The following is a 24,237-nucleotide window of genomic DNA, read 5'->3' as shown; positions in this document are numbered from 1 at the left end:
GGCGGGGCTTAGATTTTTATTAGCTCCGCCCCTTCTCCAAAGTGGGCGGGGCTTACACTTCAGCAACGTGTTTAAAAATCGATCTTAAACTCCGCCCCTTTTCTGAAATCTAGCAGAAAAGTTGCAGAAGTAGGCGGAGTTTCATTCAGTACGGAAAAAGTTCAATTTTTAGTTTTTTCGGAAAAAAACTTTTTAAGGCTGATTTTTTGTAAATTTTGAAGGTTTTTAAGGAATATACTTGAGAAAAATTAAGAAATTTTTTAGAATTTTCATGCGGCAATATAGTAGGCGTGTCCTCTCACCTCTTGATGACTAAATCCCACATGAGAGTAGCGAGGGGAATGAATAGAAGAGCCAACCAGAATGTCCATGAAGACATCATAATATATGCCATTCCAGCCATATCCGCACCGATTCCACCGACATGAGGGAATACTTGAGCATAGACGATTACGAAGATAATCCATAAACCGATTGAACCGAGACACGCGACGACGACTGGCCATGTCCATGAATCACATTCCAAAAGGGCTTTCAGACAGACTGTCGCCACGACGAACTGAAAATGAAATGAAGAAATTAGAGAGAGAAAGGGGGCGGGGCTATTACCGTATATGCACAATTACCAAGCATCAACCATCCACCAGTGAGTCCATTATCCCAAACGACTTGATGTTCCATTGTTGCGTATGTTAAGAAGAATAGAGACAGTGAGTGAATGATGGCCATCCCGATCCACAGGGAGAAATTCTGGAAATTAGAAACGAAATAAATTTCTATTGTTTTTAAATCACGTTTTCAGTCAAAAATCAACCAAACCTATTTCTAAAAAACTAAAAAATTAGAGCAATTCTCGGCGAGAATGATGCTGTTTTTCCAGTTCTGTTTGTCCGGATTTCCAAATGTCCAGACGAGGAAATACAAAAATTGTGTGATTTTTCTTTCGAAAAATCAGGAAAAATCAGTTTTAGCCTAAAATTTCCTGGAATGTCTCTCTGTGTTTCTATTTTTTCTATTTTCATAAAAAATGTGAAATTTTTGATGATTATTCATAATTTCTTCTAATTCTGAATTCTAGCTAAACTTTTGACTTTTTCGTTAAAAATTCAAAAAACATTTGACGCCAAACTACCCGGTTTTTAGTCGGAGATCTCACTTACTCCAATACTGAATGCTCGATTCTGGAAACTGGCATATAATGCGGGATATTTCATAATTTGATCAGCTGGAACTGGATGATCGAATAGTCCGAGGACGACGGGCGGCCACGCTGTGAATATCACATTGAACATTCCTGAAATAACCATAAGTTGTTGTAGTTTGTAGTTTGTAGGTTGCATATGCGCTCTATCGCATTTTCAATTAAGCCACGCCCCTTTTACATTATCACTGGTCAAAAATTAGTTTAAAAATGATTTTTTCTAAAAATTTGGTAAATCAGGCTCCGCCCATTTTCGTAATTTTCTAAAAAATCGTCTTAAAATAGGCGTAGCTTAGAATGTCTATTGGAATTTTTGTCAAAACAGAAGCTCCACCCACAATTAAGCCATGCCCACTTTTTGGAAATTCTGTATAGAGCATCCAATTTTTCTGTATTTTTTTGTTTGCTAAAAGTGGGCGGAGCCCAATAAATTGTGCGATAAACTTGCTAAAAGTGGGCGGAGCCTACTAAATTGTGCGTCACTTTTGCTAAAAGTGGGCGGATCCTAAATGTTGGAGAGCTTTGAAATTTAATTTCTAAAATTTTTGTAATATATTTTCTAAAATTGAATTCTTTTGGCTTCGCCCATTTTTATGTTTAAAAAACTAAAACAGTTAGAAGTGGGCGTGGCCTAATTCAATTTTTCTGAAAATCTGTACCTCTAGGTTTTCAGACCTTCTGATTCTTCTGAATCTACTCTTACCTATAGTCCATCTCTCAAAAATGGTCTGTCCAGACCATGCAGAGAAGATAGCAAACCATAACTCAATAATATAAAGACAAATGTTTTTATAGAATGAGTATAGTATCACTTTGACACTTCTATCATGATTCCATGCTCCATGAACCAGCAGAAGACGTCGAAGAAAATGGAATCTGGGAATCGCGTAGTCAGAAGCCGACGCCGCTTGAAGTCCCTCCTCTCCAGATATTCCGACACCTACATTGGCCGCCTGAATCATTGCGACGTCGTTGGCTCCGTCTCCGATGGCCAGGACGACGTGGCGAGCGAGTTTTCTGACCATTTCAACGACTTCCGCCTTCTGCATTGGACTCATTCGACAGCAAACGACTGCATGACATCTCAATGCGAGATCTCCGAAATGTTTTCTGGATTCTCCAGTCAATGCGTGAAGAAGAGACTTCCCATCGATTACCAATGCAAACTCTTTTTCTTGTTTCTCTAATTCTTGAGATCTCGTTGAGAATTGTTCCAATTTCTGATATGTTTCCTCATACGTCGTCTTATCAACTATCAACAATTCAGTATTCTGATGGACGAGAGCACACGAATGAGCAATATTAATTGCCGTCTCTCGTTTGTCTCCTGTCAACATCCACACTCGGATATCGGCTGCCATTAGGGCTTGAATCGTTTCGGGGACCCACTGAAAAATGCAAAATTTTTGACTGAAAATGATCGATTTTTGACTGAAAATGATCGATTTTAGACTAAAAGTGATCGGTTTTAGACTAAAAGTGATCGGTTTTTAACTGAAAATTGTCAATTTTTGACTGAAAATAATCAAATTTTGACTGAAAATTATCGATTTTTGACTGAAAATGATCGATTTTTGACTGAAAATGATCGATTTTAGACTAAAAGTGATCGGTTTTAGACTAAAAGTGATCGGTTTTTAACTGAAAATTGTCAATTTTTGACTGAAAATAATCAAATTTTGACTGAAAATTATCGATTTTTGACTTAAAATAACCTTTTTTTTAACTGAAAATGGTCGATTTTTGACTAAAAGTGATCGGTTTTTAACTGAAAGTTGTCGATTTTTAGCTGAAAATGATTGATTTTCCACAAAAAATAACCGTATTTTGGCTGAAAATAGTCAATTTTTGACTGAAAATTAAATTTGAGTCTCTTTTTTTTTAAATACAAAACCTGGAAGTTCGGACATCCGGAAATACAGACAGAAGTATATCCGGACAAACTTCACAGCTCAGCGGACATCTGGATGGACAGATACACTTCCGTACATAATAAATTTTTGGAGTAAAATTGGAATTTTAGTCGAAAAACTCCAATTTTTGTCTGAATTTCAGAGTTTTCAGTTGAAAAGTCAAAAATCGACCGTTTTCACTCAAAAATGTATAATTTTCAGGTAAAAATTTACCATTTTCAGTCAAAAATCGGTAATTTTTTGCTCACCTCCTGCAACTTATCCTCTATCGCCGTGGCTCCCACCAGAACCATATCCCTCTCCAACTTCTCCGCCGCCTCCGCCAACAATTTCGCCCTATTCTCAATAGCCAACACCGCCTTCTTATACTCCGGTGCCCATTGTCCATACTCCTCATTCGACAGTTTTCTCACTGCAAAACAAAGAGTACGGTATCCAAACGACGCATAATCCTCCAAGTGTTCAGTACAGTAATCGATCATCTGTTGGGATTCAGGAGTCTCTCGGAGCCGTTCAAATATTACAGTATCGGCTCCTTTGGTGTATAGTTTGATCTCATCTTGATCCCTCACAATCACACTCATTCTTTTACGATCCGAAGTGAAATCAATCACATCCAGGATCTCAATTGTCTCATCCTCTCCAAACACCTTCACAATCACTTTCTGTGGTTGTCTGGTATGGAAAGTGACCTTCTGGGAAGCGGCTCCTCTCACCAGAGCAGCCTCATCAGGACTAGAACTCTGATAAATGAGTTCATCACTCCCATCTTCCTTCTTCTCTGGAACTACAGTATGACATACTGCCATCATCTTCAACACTTCCACAATACTCTCCGAATGCTCATCTCCTCTCTCCACGTCTTCCATTAATTTCGGATCATTAAACTCATCATCTTCATTATTTCCGTAGTTTTTCGATCCAATCGATACTCTCTTAAACTTCATCACATTCCGTGTCAATGTCCCTGTCTTATCCGACATTATATACTTGACTTGTCCCAATTCCTCATTCAGATTCGATGTCCTCGCAATGGCACACGAATCACTGTTCACATCGTACATTTCAATGTCATTATTGATATAAATCGCTTGGAAGAAACGGACGATTTCCAGGGTCACTTGAAGAGAGATTGGAATCAAATTGTTGTAGAGAATGAAGAATGTCAGCACACCCCACAGGAAGGATCCCTTTGGATCGTGTTCTGTAAATTATAGTGTGAAAATTGCAAAAGTGGGCGGGGCCTAATTGTGGATTTTTCAGTTTTTATCGAAAATTTGACATGTTTACGAAAGGTTTTCAAAATTTCACAAAATTCGAAAAATTTTGAATTTCGGCGCCAATTATCCGGGAATTTTGATAGACTTTTTGACTGGAAATTTGAAATTGTCTCGAAGAAGCTCCGCCCATTTTCAAAATGTGATTTTTTTTTTGTTCTAAAAAAACAAAAAACTCGCTATTTCATTTCTCGAGAGATTCTTATTCAAAATTTGTCATTTTTTTTCAATTTTTCTGAAACTCTTGTGTTCAAACATTATCAAAAAATGGGCAGTGCCTATGAACCTTGTCAAGCTCCGCCCACTTTTAGCTGAAGCTTTCAAAAAGTAGGCGGAGTCTTGTAATTCTATTTTGAAAATTTGTGTATTATATTGTATAAAATTGTATTCTTGTAGGCTCCGCCCATTTTTTATGTTTAAAAAAAGAAATGTCTGAAATGGGGCGGAGCCTAACCTATTTTTCCATCATCGTAACAGGCTCCGCCCACTTTTCGGAAAATGTGGGTTCCTCCGTGTCAAGCCCCGCCCAATTTCTTCCCAGCAACAGAAATCAGAAATAAGCCCCGCCCCTCACTCTCGGAAAGCTACGTTGTTTTCATGATTTTCAGAAAATATCAATTTTCGTCGGAAAACTACATTTTTGGAGATTTTCGGTCCAAAAGTCTATTTTTCAATCAAAAAAATTGGAAATTTGACATTGTCTCTAACAATTAAACAATCAAATTTAAATCAATTTCTCTTCAAAATCTCCATAGTTGTCAAGGCCCGAAGGCAAAAAATGACCCTTTTTTTCCAATTTTTTCAATTTTTCATCGAAAATGTGACCATTTTCGAATATTTCTCAGAATTTCTTCTAATTCAGAATGACAGTCAAAAATTTGACTTTTTCGCGAAAAAATTTGAACATTTGACTTTCGCGCCAATTTGCCTTTATGATGAGAAAATCTAAAGTTTTCGGTGTGAAAACCCGTAAAAATATGTTTAAAATTCAAATTTTTATCCATTTCTCTTCTTCTTCTCACCTAAAAACGAGAGATACCAAGCCTGTGGAATATTGTGTCGTCTCCATACTTCCGATCCAGCCGCTGATATCAAAGCGAGTGCGACGAGAACAAAAAATAGAAAAATGATACGGTAATTCGTCTGCACATCGATCGTTCCACTCTTCAACGGTGCTCTTTTCGAGTTCATCAGCAGTTTCGAATCGTGTCCCGTGTAGATCACAGCACCAAATATCCACGCAGTATTCTTCAAACGGGCGCCTCTTAACAGTAGTTGATCGATACCGAAATGTCTCGTTTCTCCATTAATTTCAATATTTCCATTGAATTCATTCACATGTCTCGATGGGGATTCACATGTTATATCGGACTGAAAATGGCTCAATTGGTCAGATGACGTCATTGATGCAGTTATATCGAGTGCTTGTTTGATTTTCAGATTAGTTTCTCCATCTAGATTCGATGTCTCAATGTATGCCATTCCTTGTTGTTCTGAAGAGGAGAGAAGCAACAAATCCGCTGGGAACAGGCTATCGTTGTCGATTCGAATGAAATCACCCACTTTTACCTGCAAATTGAAGAGAAAATCAAGTGAAATGAGATGAAATTTGAAGTGCTTCAGTTTTTTGGAGAAAAAGTGATTTTCAGACAAATAGCAAAAAAATCTTCCGAGAAATTTATTGAAATTCTCAAAAATTAAATCAAAAAAATAGTGATTTTTCCATTTTTTTCTAGTTTTCTACTCAAAAGCAGGAATCTGAGCTCTTCCTTGAAATACTTACAGTTTTCATACAAATTCAAGATTTTTGCTCCAAAAAAATCCTTTTTTCAGACAGTTTTCTTGATTTTTTTCTCGATTTTTTCGGTCAAAAATTCTCGAAAATATTTTAGGTTTCTCTGTACGCTTTTTTTTTAAAAGTGATTTTCGAGCAAATTTGACTGAAAATTGGCACTTTGTATTACAATCATTGAAAAATGCTATCTGCCTGTTTGTCCAGATGTCCGGAGGTTGCAAACATAATTTTTTGATCAAAACAGAAAGAAAATGAGAAAATTGTTCCTTTTTTCCTAGAAAAATGCGATTTTGTCGGTGACTTTTTAACCTAAAATTACCTCAAAAACTGAAAATTGGTGTATTTTTACTGCAAAATTCTTAAAGTTTTCCATCTGTCTGTGTGTCTGGACTTCTGGATGTCCACATTTTTCGTTAAAAAAATCAAAAAAATTGTCTGCACCTCTGGATGTCCACTTAGGCAATATTTCAGTAAAGAATCGATATTCTGAATACATTTTTGTGCATTTATCTGTCTGTGGGTCCCTGTATCCACATGTCTGTTCGTATGTCTGTCAATCCGGATGTCTTTAGCTTGAAAAAACTTTAAATTTGAAATTACAGACATTTTTGTGCTGAAATTTTGAAGATCTCTATTTTCTGTCTGTCTGTCTGTCAGGTCGAATGTCCACAAAAAAAGAAAATCGAGAAAACATTGTGTTTATACTGCCAAAAATCAAGGGAAAACATGAAATTTTTAATATTTTGACTGTCTGTGCATCCAAATGTCCGGATGTCCGGAAGCGCAGTTTTCGGTTTAGTACGAAAGTTTTCATTTTTTCAGATTTTTAGAACAAACTCGAAAATTTCAATATTTTGACACTAAAGACCGTCTTTTCTTTCATTTTTACAAAACTTTTTTCCGATTTATTCTCTTTTTCCCATCTATTTCCAATAGAAACTCACATCCTTCCACTGTTTCTCAACCCATTGTCCATCGACTAGAATCTCGACAGGAAATGCATTGACTTTATTATCACTCCGCCGTCTTTTCACATCTTCAAATATCTCTTTTAGTGCAGAAACTGACAGAATTATGAGAAATGGGACGGCCGTCGTGTATCGACCAGTCGGACTCACATCCGGAATTTGCTGGAATTAACAAGAGAATTAATTATGAAGAAAACCGCGCGGCAAAACTGCAAAATGTGGGCGGAGCCTTGATTGACTCACCTGTAACAATGCGATGGCCAAGAAGAAAATGTTATTGTATCGACGGAATTGTTCATAGAGAAATCGAGGGAGAAATGAGAATCCATTGTATTTGCATGTACTGAAAATATGAATATATTGGCCAAATTTTTAGCAAAAAACCTGTTTTTTATGATTTCTCACCTAATCCTATTACTACAAAATCTGTGTGCATGATGTGGATGATCGTGTGTTCTCAATTCACCAAGATGAATATGTCGATTATTGTCACGTGATGCCTCTGTGGGCATTGTCGGAGAAACGAGTGATCTCCGATGCTGATTGATTTTTTCTAGAGGTTTGTCTGAAAATCGTGAAATTATTAGCATGTTTGGCCCGACCCGGGAAGACCAGACTTCAAAAAATGAATCAATTTTTTGAAATTTTTTCAATTTTTCATCGAAAATGTGAGCATTTTTGATGATTTTTCAGATTAAAAAAAAATTATTTTTCGTTAAATGTGGCTTTCCTGCTATTTTTTATTTTTAGAAAATTATTATTAAAATGGTTATTTTGACAAAAAATTGGAGGTTTTTCCAGCTGAAAACCCGTTTTTAGCAGAATTTTTCGATTTTAGAAAGAGAAAAAATAATGAAATTGGAATTTTCTCACAGAAAATACATTTTTAATGAAAAATTTCGTAATTTTCATGAGAATGTCGATATTTTTGGCGTTTATTTTCGAAATGTTTAGAATTCAAATCGATGTTTTTCCTAAAATGTCTAAAAATTGCGAAAATAAATAAATTTTTGTCAAAAATCGAAATTCCGCTTTAAATTAACAAATTTTTCATTAAAATGTAATTTTTGTCAAATTTCTCAGTAAATTAGAGGTTTTTACTCCTAAAATTCTGTTAAAAACTAGTTTTTCACCTCCAAAATAATCAATTTTCGCATATTTTCTAACAATTTTTAATCATTTCACCTCGAAAAAATCACAAAAACAATTCTCATGATTTGATGAAAATTCGTAATTTTCATTATAATTTCGATATTTTTTAGATTATAAATCAATCTTTCAAGCCAATTTTCACAAATTTTTAATCAATTTTAATCACAAAAACACATTTTTCTCGTGATTTGTTCTCTAACTAACCAGTTTTCTAATATATTTACTCTGAAAAAGTCAATAAACTCACTCAAAAAAAAGCGAATCCTATCGATTATCGATCATAAATGACGTGTATTGAGAGGAAGAGAGACACGGCTTCCTGTCAAAACGAACTTTTGTTTATTTTCACATTTATATTTTTTTAGTTTTTAGTGCAAAAACATAAAATATTTATTAAAAGAACACAAAAATTGTTGAAAATCGTTGAAAAAAGTGGAAAAAGTGAAAAAAATGAACCCGGAAACTCATTTTCTTCGTCGGGGAAGGGGGGACAAACCTATACAAATAATGTTCGATGAGAGACGAGAGAGTGTGTGAAAATGAGAGACGCAGACATTCTCTCTTTGATTCTGACTCATCGATTTTCGCTTTTTCAGATAAAAAAGGACCGCCCGTTCCCTCAAGAAATGAAGAAGAAGAAGCTTCTCAATTTTCCAGAGAGGAGGCGAGAGAGTGTGTGGAGAGAGGAGGGTGGGCGAGAGAAAAAGAGAAAAAAGGGGATTACGTAGAAGAAAAGAGGAGGAGAAGGGACGTATGTCGTGTGTGTGCATCTGGACATGAATAGAAGAAAAAGAAAAAAGAAGAAGATATATGTCAGAGGTTTTTTTTCGAAAAGTCAGGAGAGGGGTGTTTAGATGACGTATGGGCTGAGCGGAAATTGGCGGAAAATAGCATTTTTGAAATTTTTTTTGAAGTTTTCCAATTTTTCTTTTAAAATGTAGAAATTTCAAATGATTTTTCAGAATTTCTTCTAATTCTGAATAATATTCGAAAATTTGACTTTTTCACGAAAAAAAATTCAAAATTTTGAATTTTGGCGCCAATTATCGGGTCCCTAATTTTGCTGAAAAGGCTCGGTGTATGTATGAAAAAAATTGGACGGAAATGACACAAAATTGAGTTGGTACGGGATGAAATGAACCAGATTTCAACTTAATACACCGAAAAATCTACTTTTTCATATCGTGGCCTAGAAAACTCAATCTGGAAATCTAGGCCACTTTCACGATCTCAAAATTGAGAACTTTTAACTCGAATGTGGTTGACACTGACTAAAACGTTTTCAGAAACGAAGATTTTTGTTAAAAATCGAGTCATTTTGGACCACAACTCGTCAAAATTAAGATAAGAACGGATTCTGAACTAATATTTTCACAGTGTGGCCTAGAAAATCTTTGTTGAAAAACTAGGCCACAATCTCTCATTCAAAAAACCGAAACCTTATTGAAGTTTCTATTCTAGAAAATTCTATAATCCAGTGGCCTAGAAACCCGGAGCAAAAACTAGGCCATACTTTATTCTCTTTGTTTCCGGAACCTTCCTATCTATATGTGTCCCGTAGTCACACAAGTCACAAAACACGCTGATACCTACATAATAATATCAGAGCGAACATAAACCATACACACAACATAAATACCTTATGGTGGTGCCATTGATAGACTAGATAGTAGTACTATAATGATAAGAAGAGACGACTCTCTGATGATAGAGAACTTTGATAATATAAACACTCAAATCAAAAATTATGAGAGAGACATAGACAGTTAGAGGTATCAGATTACTACAAATACAAAAAAACACTTTTTTTTGGAAATTGGAAGAGAAATTTAATTTCTGGGGTTTCTAATAACACGGCAGGCTTCTCACAACCGCGCTCTACCGAAACCGAAGAAAATTGTGTGCGAAATTGAGAGACTCAGAGAAAAAGAGACATTTTTCAAGGGCATTTCGGTGGAGCGCAGTTGTATGAACAGTGCTGAGGTAATAGGTTAGATAGTGGACTAGAAACCTCCGAAGTAAGTTTCTCTTCCATATTTCCCTTTCAATCGGGGACAAAAAATGTTTTTTTTTAATACGAAAACATGTCTAATAAGACGAAAAGGAGAAGGGGGGTGGGACATGTTTTTGACAGGTGTGTCTACTCATTTCTCTAATTTTCGATTTCTGATGAATCAGAGGGGGCGGGGAGAGATTATTAGGCGAACGAGAAGGCCGAGGTTTGGGGTTCTAGGCCACCGGTACTGGAGGCCTAAGTTTTCAATTTCTGGATTTCTAGGCCACATTTTCTCAAATCGCTATGTGACTGATCAGATATGGTGGCCTAGCTTTTCACAGTGGACGTTTCTCGGTCATTATCCAGAAAATCGGTAGCCTAACTCTCCGAAATTGAATCTCTTGGCCATGGTGGCCTAGAAATCACAAATTCCGTCACAATGAAACATGAGCAGTTGGGTCGATGAGAATGATTCATCGGCGGAACTTCCTGAATCGTGATGGCCTAGAAATCCGAATGGAAATTTCTAGACCATAAGATGAATTGCCGAAAAGTGGAAAAAACAAAAAAAGATGATGGCCTAGAAAACCAAAATCTTGGATTTCTAGGCCTCTAAATGAAAAAAGCTATAAAAATTTCGCAATTGATTCTTTTTCAACTTGATGTAAGAGGTAACCTGTGTGTGTGTGTCTGTGATCGGGTGACTGTCTGTTTCTTTCTCTGCTTCTCTGCGTCTCTTCGTCTCTTTGTATATATTTACACAGCGCCAATAGTCTATTCTCTCTCTTTATTCTCAACACGTATTTTGTTTTGAGAAGAAGGGGGAACTTTTCGAGAGGAAATGACGAACAAGTACTGGAAAAGGGGCGGGGCTTAGCAAGATTCAGCAAAAGTGCCGCACTGGAGTTGTGGACATCTGGACAAACAGACAAACCGACAGACTTTTTGGATTTTTTGGTAATTTTCGACCAAAAATCTAACGAAAAGAAACAAAATCAGCGACCAAAACGACGTATTCTTTGTGTATCTCTTCTCACAATATAGACGATTAAAAAGGGGAGAAAAAACGGGTTTTTATGGTGTTTCTTTCGTTGAAAACGGGCGGACTGATAGGGTTAAACAGGGGGAGAAAAAGTGAAAATTAGTACTCGATTTGAACTTGGCACCGTGCCAAATCGACTGAGAAATTGGTCGAAAACGGATGACCTTCAGATGAGAGAGGCGATTGGAGTGAACAAATGGGAAAAAGAATAGAGGAAATCGAAGGAAAATGAAGGAATTCGGAGGGAAATTCGGATGAGAACGGAAAAATAGGGGAAAAACGAGGATTTTAGAGAGATTTTATAAGAAATTCGATGGATTTTTCGAAATTTAAACGATATTTTGAACCTAGAACGCAAAAAAAGCTATGAAAAACTTAACATTTTATAAAAATTGGAAAAAAATAATTAAAAAACTAAATTTAAAATTCCGCCATGAGGGTCTCGACACGAAGAACTGAAAAACTCTAAAAACTCCATGCGCCTTTAAATTCTACAGTAGTATTTTACGGCGGGAGTTTCAAATTTTAACCGCGAAACGTTAAATTTTGTGATTTTTATCTCAATTTTCGACTATTTTTTCTAGTTTTTTTGTTGTTTTTCCGTTTTTTCTGCAAAAAACTCGAATAATTCCCAATTTTCCAGCTAAAATGGCTCATCCGAAGCCAATTGGCGAGCAAATGGCCGCTCTCAACACCTCCGACGACACATCTTTCGCCGCCGATCGATCAAACGGCGTTTTGAATGCGACGTGTCCGGCGAGAATTCAGAATACATCATTCGGACGGAACAACATGTCACTCAACGAGTCAACGGCATCGTCTTCCGGTGGAAAATGGTTGAAACCGAAGCGTGAGGCACTCAAATCACTCCATTGGCACAAATTGATGAGAATCCGCCAGTCACAAGGAAATACGTGGCGCCGAGGGAGAAAGTAAGGCGACTTTGAAAGTTTTTGAGTGGAAAATTCGAAAAATTGAGAATTTTTTGACTGAAAACAGTGAATTTTTCATAAAAATCGCTTCCCAGAGACCATTTTTGAGCGAAAAATTCGAAAAAAATGCGAATTTTTCATAAAAATCGGCCCCTAGAGACCACTTTTGCTGCGAAGTTTTTGGGATTTTTTGACTAAAATTTTTCAGCGTTCCGACTACAAAACGCGTCTGTGTGATGCATTCCGCCGTCACGGATATTGTCCATACAACAATAATTGTACATATGCACACGGAGATCACGAACTTCAGATGCCTGTTATGAGAAGACCTTTGATGGAATATTCTGGAAGAGACAGTAGTCGACAGAATCGAAGAGACAGTAGAGAACGACGGGGAGAGAGAAGAGGCGATTCACGGTCGAGACGGGGTGGAGATGAGAGAGATGGAGAGACGTCGTTCAGTAGAAGAGGAGAAGATAGAAGAGGAGACAGATATCATCGAGATGATGTATGAAATTTCGACAGGGACGGGGAATTCAGGGGGAAAACTGAAACATCCCGGTTTTCTAAAAAAAATAATTTTTTTGAAATTCTCAATAAAAATGATATACCGAATAATTGGTGCCAAAGTTAAAAATTTAATTTTTTTGAATTTTTCCGCCAAAACGTCAAATTTTCTACTATCGTTCAGAATTCGGATAAATCCTGGCGTGACTTTGACGCGTTTTTATTTAAAATTGACAAATTTCAGAATTTTTAAGGAACAATGCACAACTTTTGGCTATTTTCAAATGTCTGGCGTGCCTCTGGCGCGCTTTCGTTTCACAATGTCTAAAAACTTCAAGATTTTAACTGTTTTCGAATCAATTTCATGAATTTTCGAATTTCGAATTTTTAAGCTGGCGTGCCTCAGGCGCGATTCGGAAGTTCCCAAATTTCTTTTTTTTATAAAGCAATTTTTGCCTTATTCTGTTGTAAAAAGCGGCTAAAAATGGTTAAATTTCGTTCTTTTTGGTAAAAACTGATATCTTTGCCGCAAAAAATTTCTGAATTCGAGAGTTTATGAGAAAAATGTGCCAAAAATTGCATTTTTAAGTTCAAAACGCCTTTTTGACTGAAAAATCGCAATTTTCATAGAAATAATTTTAAATTTTGGCTGTTTTTATGTGTCTGGCGTGCCTTTGACGCGTTTTTCAGAACGTTTTTTGAAGAACTTAAAGATAAAAATCAGTTTTCCGAACGATCCGAATTTCGGCTAAAAAGACGCAAATGTTCAGGTAAAAAACGTAAAAAAGAAAGAAATTTTGTGAAAAAAAAGTCAGAATTTCAGATTTCCGTCATTTTTCGCCTTTTTTACCTCTAATTTCAACAAAAAAACCAATTTCAGGGATTTCTTCAAAAAACTTGCCAATTTTCTAAATTCCCACCAAAGATAATGCAATTTTTCGAGCACATTTTCGCTATTTTGCCAAATTTTCGATTTTCGACATTGAAAATTTGACGAAATAGCGAAAACAATCTGGAAAAATTGCATTTTTTCAGGAGAAAATGGAATTTGGCAAGTTTTATTTTTGAGAAATTCCTGAACTTGGTGTATTTGTTGAAATTAGTCAGGATTTCACGGAATTTGACTTTTTTTCTTTTTTTGAAAATTTGCGTCTTTTTAGTCTGTTTTTGCAATCCTCCCGCCCTAAATCCCTCCAATTTTCCAGCAGAATTGGAGACCATCATCATCGTCGAGTCGCCAAATTTGCCACGCATTTCAGCGAGGAAATTGCAGATTCGGCCCGAGGTGGGTGACTCCGCCCCCTCATCTCCCCTTATTTCCATTTCCAGATGCCGCTACATTCATCAGGAACAAATGCAACAATTCAATGCGAATGCGACAATGTTCGCCGCTCCTCCGTCGTCCGATTCGATCGCCTTCTATCATCATAATACCACTCAAACCTATATGATGCCATATTTCATCGCCCCGCCCTCTTCTCAAGCTCCGCCCCCTCAATTCATGCAACCATGTGATCTGAATCAATCGATTCCCGTCTATCTATCGGCTCCGCCCCCTCATCAAATGGGAACCACCTACTATTGCGCCCCGCCCCCAATGTCACAGACGCCAGTTATGGATCAGAGCATGATGATGATGGATCAAAGTATGATGATGGGTCCCGCAACGACGACTACAGTATTCCCAGATTTCTCATTGCCACCGCCACAACTTATGTCATAATTGTATTTTCTATATTGTATTATTCTCAGATACTAACCTGCTCGTTTCCTGCTTTTCGCCTTCCTGTAAATGAAATTGATTCGAAACATAATAATTTACTTATTTTGGTGGGAGCGAGAAAAAAAAAACATGAGAAAGTGGGAAAAGGAAACAGGTGAAAAAGAGAAGGGAGAGATCAATATCACACTGATATGTATACACGAATTTATGCTTCTTGTTGAGCGGCGTGGATCAGAGTGATATTGTCGCCTTTGAGCAGAATCCGGCCGATCTTGTTGCGTCCTTTGGTCTTCATGTTGACCTCTTCGGCCTCGTCGAAGACGACGTTCATGAATTCGTCGAATCCGATGATGTATCCCTCAAGACGGTGGGTGATGTCCTCGTAGAGCCAGATTTGGACGCGTGTGCGGTTTTGGAGATATCTGGAATGGGAAATCGGTGGTTGGTGAAGAGAAAAAGGCGGTTTTCATTCAAAATTCGAGCGAAAATCCTCATTTTACTGTTATGAAGAGCTGAAGATCGCCGAACTAGTGAAATTGAGTACTAACTGCAATTTCTACGATAGAAAATCGATAACAAAGCAATACCACAGGTTTATGTACAGATAAACTGCCACAAGGGCATCAGAACCCAATTTTCTGTGTAAAAACCTGTCTTCCAGGAATTTGCCTTGCTACTCACCTGAAGATGAGGTTCACTGGCTGAACCATGACCTTCTGAAGCTTTCTTTGCGACATTTTTGGTGTTTGAGGTCTGAAAATTGAGAGAATTTGGGGGAAACATAGACAAAGAGTAAAAATCAAAAAAGGATGATAAGAAATCATGAAAATGAACTTAAACAAACGCGAATTAAGATTTAGGAAGCTCAATGACAACGAGACAATCAATAAATGGGATTTGCTGTGCAGAAATGAAAAAATGTCAAAAATTATTTGAAAAATGTTGAATTTTCGTGATTTTTGGTGATTTATCGGTTTCATCAAAGTCTGAAAGTGCAGTGAACTGATCAAAACAACCGAGAACTTGAAAATTTCCAAGAAAAATAATTTTCTGGCCAAAAATTCAAAACTTACGATTTCCCACCTAATTTTTCACAATTTTCAACAAAAAAACAGCTTATTACGATTCTGAAACGTCGATTTGTGCTATTTTTCAATTATTATCCACAAAAAATTGGCATAAAACCATAAAAAACAACAAAAGCGATCTCGATTAATGCCCACAAATTTCGAAAATAAATCCGCGTTTTCTGGTACGTAAACACCGCGACGCACAAATGCACACATTGCTTACCGTACCCCTCATGAAAAAATGCATTTGAAGAGCAACAAATAGTGCAACGAAGGGCAAAAACTAATCAGAAAAGTTTGATTCAGACTGAAAAAATGTCGAAAAATTGATAAGAAATCGTTATTTTTAGTGTTTTGACTCAAAAAATCATCAAAATGACCCATTTGGACTGTCAGGGTGTCTCCAGATGGAATTCCACCGTACCACGTGCTGAAAACGTACTATTATCTTAAACTTCCACTCTAAAACCACACTAAAAATGGAAGTGAAAATTCGGTATAAAAGTTAAAGGCGCATGACTGGAAATAGGTCATTTCAGTCATGAAAAATTGTATTATTTTGCTATTCTTCTCACTTCTCGGCTCGGTTTCCACTGGAGTCATTGCTAAAACTGATGAGAATTGCTTAAATTGTGTGTCACGTGGCAAGGAATGGTGTAGTTCGATGAAATCTTGCGATGTGTTATGGTGCCCTTCGGAACACTCAGTTTTTGTAAGTTTTGAGGGAGAAAAGTTAGGCCACGACAGTCGAAAATAAGAAATTCGGATTCAGTGTGAGGAGAGCTTTCAGAAAAGTATAATCATGCCCTGGTTTGAGCCAAGTTGGATCTCACCACGAAACTACGGTATGCGCCTTTAAATTCGGTTACTGTAGTTTTCGCGGTGAGACCCAACTAGGGCATGATTATACTTTTCTAAAAGCTCTTGAAACGGTGATTTCAATGCTTTACGTTTCATGAAAATTGGAGTAAATCTTACCTAGTTACATCACAAAACATGTTCGAAATATCTTAATTTTACAAAAACTACCATAACTTCAACAGTTTTACATCAAAATTGAAGATACTTATATATTTGAAATCAGCTCATCGAGACGATTAAAATGAGTATAATCATGCCCGACTTTGGATAAAGGTGGGTCCCACCACGAAACTACGATGTGCGCCTTTAAATTTGGTTACTGTAGTTTTCGTGATGGGACCCAATTGAAAGCAAGAATAGGCATGATTATACTTTTCTGAAAGCTCTCGTCACGCTGAATTCCAAATTTGCACTTTTAAAGAGGCTAGAGATCTTCTCATAAAATTAGGACAAATTTTTAAATTTTCAAATTATTTTTCTTTTTTTCCAGAACAAAATCAACTGTCCACAGGAGGAGCGTGACTCGAAATTTGAATACGATGATGATTTTGTGAGGAAGAAGGTGCTGATTACAACGGCAGCAGTGAATTCGAACGATCCGCAGTTTTGTTTTGAGTAAGTGTTCAGTAGAGCGCGTTTGCATCACTCCAAAATTCAAATTTCCAGCAACCAAATGCCCACTATGAGAGTATTCAACACATATGACGTCAATTGTTCTTCCCTTCCACCGGCAGTCCCCTGTTTCGCTTATACTGCTGTGGATCACACTCAAAAAGTCATTGCATTGTCGTTTAGAGGGACTCAAAATAATCTTCAACTGGCTGAAGAGCTGATAACCTACTTTTACAAGTAAGTTTCATTTTGGTGGCCCTAGAAAGTAGGAAATTCGGATTCAGCGTGACGAGAGCTTTTAGAAAAGTATAATCATGCCCTGATTCGGTGGAAGTTGGGTCTCACCACGAAAACTGCAAATTTGGGTTACTGTAGTTTTCTTGGTGAGACCCAATTTGCACCGAATCGGGGCATGATTATACTTTTCTGAAAGCTCTCAATGAGCTGAATCTGAATTTTCAAATTTTATCCGTTTTGAAACATGAATAAGTGGGTTACAACAGTTTTAGGGAATTTCGGATTTTAACAAATTTAGAAAGAACATGTTTTGTGTTGTAACTCGGTCAGATATGCTCCGATATTCATCAAATATGTGGTATTGGAATCAGTTTGATGAGAGCTTTCAGAAAAGTATAATCATGGCCCTATTCGGTGCAAGTTGGGTCCCACCACGAAGGCTGCAAACTTGGATTACTGTAGTTTTCGCGGTGAGACCCAACTTGCACCGAATCGGGGCATGATTATACTTACATCAATCGTTTCAATGAGCTTATTTCGAAAAAATAGATATCATCCGTTTTGAAGCAAAACTGTCGGAGTTACGGTGGTTTTTGTGAAATTAGGATATTTCGACCATGTTTTGGGCTGTAACTCGGTCAGATTTACTCCGATTTTATAGAAAGTTGTAGTTTTGGACTCAGCGTGACGAGAGCTCTTAGAAAAGTGTAATCTTGTCCATGTTTGAGCGCAGTTGGGTCCCACCATGAAAACTACAGTAATCCTGTTTAGACCGATTTCGTGGTGAGACCCAACTTTCACCGAATCGGGGCATGATTATACTTTTCTGAAAGCTCTCGACAAGCTGAACACAATGACATCAATCAAAATGTGTTATTTTTCCAGTTCCCAACGGAAATTCTCCACGCACGGCGCCATCTTCTCCTTCTTCTACGACGCCTTCTTCTTCATCTGGGACGGCGGTCTCCACGTGGATATTCTGAATCTTCAGAAGACGTATCCAAACTACGAGCTATGGATAAACGGACACTCTCTGGGCGGTGCATTGGCATCAGTCGCAGCGAGTCATTTGGTAGATCAAAAAATATTCCGAGCAGAAAATATCAAGCTGGTGACAATGGGACAACCACGGACAGGCGACTACGACTACGCTCTCTGGCATGATCAAACATTTCCGTATTCCTTCCGAATCGTCCATAACAGAGACATCGTCCCCCATATTCCTCCTCAATTGGGTCCCGGATACAGTCTATTTCATCATCGGACTGAAATCTGGTATCCGAATGATATGGAAATGGGCGCCCCGTTCCAGAAATGTGAATCTGCCGATGGGTATTACTGTAGTGCCACGTTGGATTTCAATTTGAGTTATGAGGATCATGGATTTTATTTTGTGAAGGAAATGCCGGCGTGGGGCGGGGCGGGGTGTCCTACTTTGTGGTTAAAGTAGACTGTATTTATGATATTTAATTTGAAATCAGGCACCTTTTTTGTACTTTGTGATCTCATGTGTCCTTTGAAATAAATGTTTGTAATGAAAAATTCTGCACATTTTGAGCTAAAAATCATGAAAAATTATTGGAAAATTACAAAGTTACAGAATTTCGAAACATTTCGTAAATTCGAAAAATCACAAAAACTATCTTAACCCGGTCAGTTTTGATTCAATCTCAACGAAACTTATATATTCGAATTCAGCTCGTTAAGACGCTTCGAATGAGTATAATCATGATCAGGTCGGGTCCCATCACGAAACTACGGTAGGCGCATTTAACCGGGGGTACTGTAGTTTTTGTGGTGGGACCCAACTGAAGCCAAATCTGGGCATGAGTATACTTTTCTGAAAGCTCTTGACACGCTGAGTTTGAAACTACAACTTTCTTAAAAATCGGAGTGAATCTGACCAAGTTACAACAGAAAACGTGTTCGAAATATCTTAATTTCACAAAAACAACCGTATCTCCGACAGTTTTGCTTCAAAACGGATCTTACCTATTTATTCGAATTCAACTCATTGAGACAATTAAAATAAGTATAATCATGCCCTATTTCGGTGCAAGTTGGGTTCCACCACGAAACTACGGTACGCGCCTTTAAGTTGGGCTACTGTAGTTTTCGTGGTGAGACCCAACTTTCAGCAAATCAGGACATGATTATACTTTTCTGAAAGCTCTTATCAAACTGATTCCAAAACTACCGATTTAATGAAAATTGAAGTTAATCTGATCGAGTTACAACACAAAACATGTTTTTAACATCTAAAGTTTACAAAAAGTTATGCAACTTTGTCCCTTTTGTTTCAAAATTTATTAAATGTATTGTTTTAAAATCAACTTGTCGAGAGCTTTCAGAAAAGTATACTCATGCCCTTATTTACTCCAAATTGGGTCCCACCACGAAAACTACAGTAACCCTGTTTAAAGGCGCATACCGTAGGGTCCACTTCAAAATTTACGTGCATTATTGAGAATCAGACTGCATAGAATCGAAACATGTGTGCTCTTCTAGATTTATATTTTGTATACCTTCAAGTCAACTGATATAAAATCAAGATGTTTGTAGGACAACAAAAAACATACAATTTTAGGATTCCAGTCTTCTCATTTTCTCATCATTTTTTTCTTAGACTCCGAGAATTTTTATTTTATTTTTTATTTCATCGATTGTGTCTGGAGTGTGTAGATCACAAGTAGACCTTCATTTTTGTAGTTAACAACTTTTTGTTAGCTCCGCCCACTTATAAGATATGCGCCTTTGAAACCGGCAGTGAGAAACATCGTGTTTCAAGGACTTACAATCTTTAAATGCGCATATCTCAAAAGTGGGCGGAGCTAACAAAAAGTTGTCAACTACAAAAATGAAGGTCTAGGTTTGATATGTATGACTGAAAAATTGAAATATGACATATTTTTGGCCGGTAATACAAAGATTTTATGGTTTATAAGAACAGTTGCTTTTTCCCACTCCAACTACATTATGTCAGAACGTCACTTCTCTTTCCAAGACACCCCAAAAAACCAATATCCTTTCTTTCTTCTGCCTCCTTGCTCCCCATTCATTTGACATCCGAACCTAATTCGTCTTCTCACTCTTCATTCTTCTTTTTCTTTCGTTTAATTCCATTTCTGACACGTGGATTCCCAAATGTATACGTCAATCATTTGTCCCTTTTTTTAATATCCGATTTTTTAATTTTTTTGTTATTTGCCTATTCGAGGAAATCTAATTGCACGGCACGCTTGTTACAACCGCGCTCTACCGAAACCGAAGAAAATTGTGTGCGAAATTGAGAGACTCGAAGAAAAAGAGGCATTTTTCAAGGGGATTTCGGTAGAGCGCAGTTGTAATAACTGTGACGAGCCAATTTGGATAAGAATAGAAGTTGTCTTACTGTAAAAACTAATGTTCGTAGTTTATTTTTCTATTTTTCCGATATGTTGGAAACCACAATGTTTTAAAAAGTGAGAAAACGAGTAATTGAGCAAAAATCTTGTCCGAGAGGAGTACACGGCCTCCCGGAAAAACTCTTCCAGCAACGAGACGGTATGTGAAAGCGTCAGTAACCCATTAGCTTCTTTTCCGAACTCTATTAGCTCAGCACAGTTCTTACAACTGCGCTCCACCGAAATCCCCTTGAAAAATGTCTCTTTTTCTCTGAGAGTCTGAGTTTCGGTAGAGCGCGGCTGTAAGAAGCGTGCCGTGCTAATAAATGTCAAGATTTCCCGAAATAGACTTTAACTCTATTCCCCCACCCATTACAAAATACCATTCATTCCTTTCTCTCTCTCCATTTTATGAGCTCTTCCTTTTTGTTCTGACAATTGCTGTACAACTTTAATGTGATTTCATTTTCTCACTTTCCCATTTCTTCCCTTCTTTAATGAATTGTCCCAGAGGGGCGTGTTTATTAGCAGCAGTTTTTGTTTGAACTGATGTGAGCCACTTTCCTTTTTTTGTTCTATTCAGGAGGACATTGAATACAATTCTTACACCTTTTTGTGGGTCTGCAACAGACTTTGGAACTGTTTTTCGTGCGGTCGTGTAGTCTCGGACAAGATTTTTTGGATTTTCAAGGATTATTGATTTTTCAGTTAAAAAATCACATTTTTGGCCGAAAAATCGGTTAAAAACAAAAAAAAAAGCACCCAAATTTAGCCAAAATCTGAAAAATGCAAATGCGCTCCATTGATAATCCGCATAAAAATTTGAATTCTCCGCGGGAATTCAAATATTTTTAGCTTTTTTTGGTGGTTTTCGATGAGATTCTTTCTCAAATGGAGCACTTCTTCTGACACTTTTTGAATCAATAATGCAAGTGTGCTCTATTGAGAATCAGTGGAAGGTTGGGCGGAAATTCGAATTTTAGAGCGATTTTTTTTTAAATTTTGGTAGATCACGGATTTTTCTACTCGTTTTCAATTGAAAACTAACTGTAAATATCCCGATCTCTATGTCCAGTACTGTATCCCTTGATTACCGTGGGAAAAAGAAATCTGCGTACATATTATTTTCTTCTTTTTTTACTGAACATGCATCTTGATATACATCTCGGCAGAAACCCGCATCAGGCACGCAACATTTACACGTTGAGCATCAGGCGCGCAACACTGCAGCATCAGGACTGCATCATTTACACGCGTTTCGTTTTCGGAAACGCGTCGGCAGCACGTGTGTCGCAACTAGGATGAGGCCGCATATCCGCAACACTGCAGCAGCAGATCCGCTACTCTTCAGCAGCACCTAGGCAACATTCAGCAAGTACGCTCCATTTTTTTTCAGTTCCGAAAACTTATGTTTTTATTCACTTTTCTCCTATTTTCCTGTTTTTCATACCAATGTTTTCTCTGGATTTATTTTATGAAAATAACTTTACCCGCTTATTGGAAGAAAAATATATGTGCCTATAGAAACAAAAAAATCATATTTCAGCTCTCAACTACTAAAAAGACAACATCACCGCCAGTCAAGCCAAATAGGATTTCAGGAAAAATTAAAAGGTGAGATTTTCTCAATACTCTAAATAAGTCTTACGTCTTTCTTTCAGAAATTTGAACGGTAGGAAACGACGAGGATTTCGAAGCAAGCTGAATGCAACATCATTGAAAAATAATTCATAAATTGTACTGTTTTTTCACATTTCCGTGAATTGTACTATGTTCAGATTTAGATATATGTAGTTGTATTTAAGGTTTGTAAATAAATTTAATTTAATAACACACTGTTTTCGTTGCAATAAAATATAGCAAAGGCGGCAGCGGCCTCATTTTAGCAGCGCCAGAGCAGCACAACAGCGACCTTTCCGCAACACGTACGCTACAGTACCGCAACACCACAGCATCAGGCACGCACTCTACGCTTGCCTGCTGCTGGACTGCTGCGCGCCTGATGCGGGTTTCTGCCGAGCATGTCAATAACAAAATTATGGGTACCTCTCTCTGGGGGTCACTGTGACCAGAAATTTTTTGGTGATGATTTTGTTGTTTGTATTATTCTTTTTTGTACATGTAGTCGCTGTAGTCTCTATGCTGGTGCGCCTTGGACTCCTTTTTTTTCGGCGCAGTTCTTACAACTGCGCTCCACCGAAATCCCCTCGAAAAAATGTCTCTTTTTCTCTGAGTCTCTCAATATCGCACACAATTTTCTTCTGTTTCGGTAGAGTGCGGTTGTAAGAAGTGTGTCGAGCTAATAGTACACTTATTTTCCAGAAAATATGTCTGCTCCTCCAACTGAGACACCTGAAAAGGATCAACTAAAAACCTATTGCAAAACAACAGCCGCATACATCAACAAATTGGATTTGACTGAAACAATGTCACGTGAACAAATGCTTGGCGAGGGGATGACTACTCAAGTCTCACCGTACTCTTACCGTGTTGGCAGGTGAGAAGCTATGTCCAAAATTAGACACTTTTTGATGAAAATCATGATCAGAAAGGAAAAATTCAAAAACAAAAAAGGAAAACCTCAATACGCTGCGAGCAGGATTTGAACCTACGCGGGCAATGCCCATTGGATTTCAAGTCCAACTCCTTAACCACTCGGACATCGCAGCACGATTCTCTCTACTCTCTCAATGTCAACACATAATCGCTAGTTTCTTGTTTTTTTGGTTCATTCATATCTCCGCAGGAAGAAGAGATATCAAAAAACTGTCAACTAGTAAAATGATCTACTTGAAATTTTACATATTTTGTTAGTTGACAACTTTTTGATAGCTTTGCTGGTTTTAGAGATGTGCGCCTTTAAAAAATTGTAGTAGATGGTGGGAGGATAGAGCCTTCAAAGACTTGTAACTTTGTAGGGAGTGGAGATATAAAAAAATTGTCAACTAGTAAAATGATCTGCTTGAAATTTTACATATTTTATTGGTTGACACCTTTTTTCTTTCTTTCCAATTAGCAGAGTTATAGCAGTTTTAAGATTATAAAATTTCCAGCCTCGCCCTAGCCATGGACCACGCGGCGTTCTGCACAAATCGTCGGTGCTGCCGTGGATTCTGTTTCAGTCTAAAAGGGATTCTGAAACATTACGCAGACTGTTTCCACTTGGATTGTCTGGAATGTCATCGATTCAATCCAGTAGTTTTTGAGCATGTTTTGTTTTGTGAGGACAATCGGAATTGTCGGATTCCGGGCTGTTTATCGATTGCAAGAGCGACTGGAAGGATTATGGAGACTGCTAGTGAGTTATTGCAAGTTTTTGTAGGTTTTGAAGGGGAGAAGTTAGGCCACGGATAAAAAATTCGGATTCAGCGTGACGAGAGCTTTCAGAAAAGTATAATCATGCTCTGGTTTGAGGCAAGTTGGGTCCCACCACGAAAGTAAGGTATGCACCTTTAAATTGGGTTACTGTAGTTTTCGTGGCGGGACCCAAATAAAAGCAAACCAGGGCATGATTATACTTTTCTGAAAGCTCTCGACGAGCTGATTTCAAAACAACAACATTCTTAAT

General features: G+C 37.5%; 4 protein-coding genes across 4 annotated transcripts; 3 read left to right on the top strand and 1 right to left on the bottom strand.

The window, feature by feature from the left end:
* Nucleotides 1–11,992: 11,992 nt before the first annotated feature.
* On the top strand, nt 11,993–12,280 carry GCK72_011080 (uncharacterized protein; the record flags this gene model as incomplete). The annotated part of the gene is made up of 1 exon (XM_053728200.1): nt 11,993–12,280. The coding sequence occupies one exon, from the start codon at nt 11,993–11,995 to the stop codon at nt 12,278–12,280; it is 288 nt and encodes a 95-aa protein (XP_053587777.1).
* A 306-nt stretch (nt 12,281–12,586) lies between these two features.
* On the top strand, nt 12,587–14,506 carry GCK72_011079 (uncharacterized protein; the record flags this gene model as incomplete). The annotated part of the gene is made up of 3 exons (XM_053728199.1): nt 12,587–12,784; nt 13,989–14,068; nt 14,113–14,506. The coding sequence occupies 3 exons, from the start codon at nt 12,587–12,589 to the stop codon at nt 14,504–14,506; spliced, it is 672 nt and encodes a 223-aa protein (XP_053587776.1).
* A 205-nt stretch (nt 14,507–14,711) lies between these two features.
* On the bottom strand, nt 14,712–15,243 carry GCK72_011078 (uncharacterized protein; the record flags this gene model as incomplete). Its single annotated transcript, XM_003097193.2, has 2 exons — nt 14,712–14,928; nt 15,188–15,243. 2 exons carry the CDS (start codon nt 15,241–15,243, stop codon nt 14,712–14,714), a joined length of 273 nt encoding a protein of 90 aa, XP_003097241.1.
* An 874-nt stretch (nt 15,244–16,117) lies between these two features.
* Nucleotides 16,118–18,736, top strand: GCK72_011077 (uncharacterized protein; the record flags this gene model as incomplete). The annotated part of the gene is made up of 4 exons (XM_003097174.2): nt 16,118–16,288; nt 16,928–17,052; nt 17,104–17,286; nt 18,172–18,736. 4 exons carry the CDS (start codon nt 16,118–16,120, stop codon nt 18,734–18,736), a joined length of 1,044 nt encoding a protein of 347 aa, XP_003097222.2.
* Between the last annotated feature and the right edge of the window lie 5,501 nt (nt 18,737–24,237).

Source organism: Caenorhabditis remanei, chromosome III (genome assembly GCF_010183535.1).
Source record: "Caenorhabditis remanei strain PX506 chromosome III, whole genome shotgun sequence".
Classification (NCBI taxonomy): Eukaryota; Metazoa; Nematoda; class Chromadorea; order Rhabditida; family Rhabditidae; genus Caenorhabditis; species Caenorhabditis remanei.
This window is presented reverse-complemented; position numbering and strand designations above follow the sequence as displayed.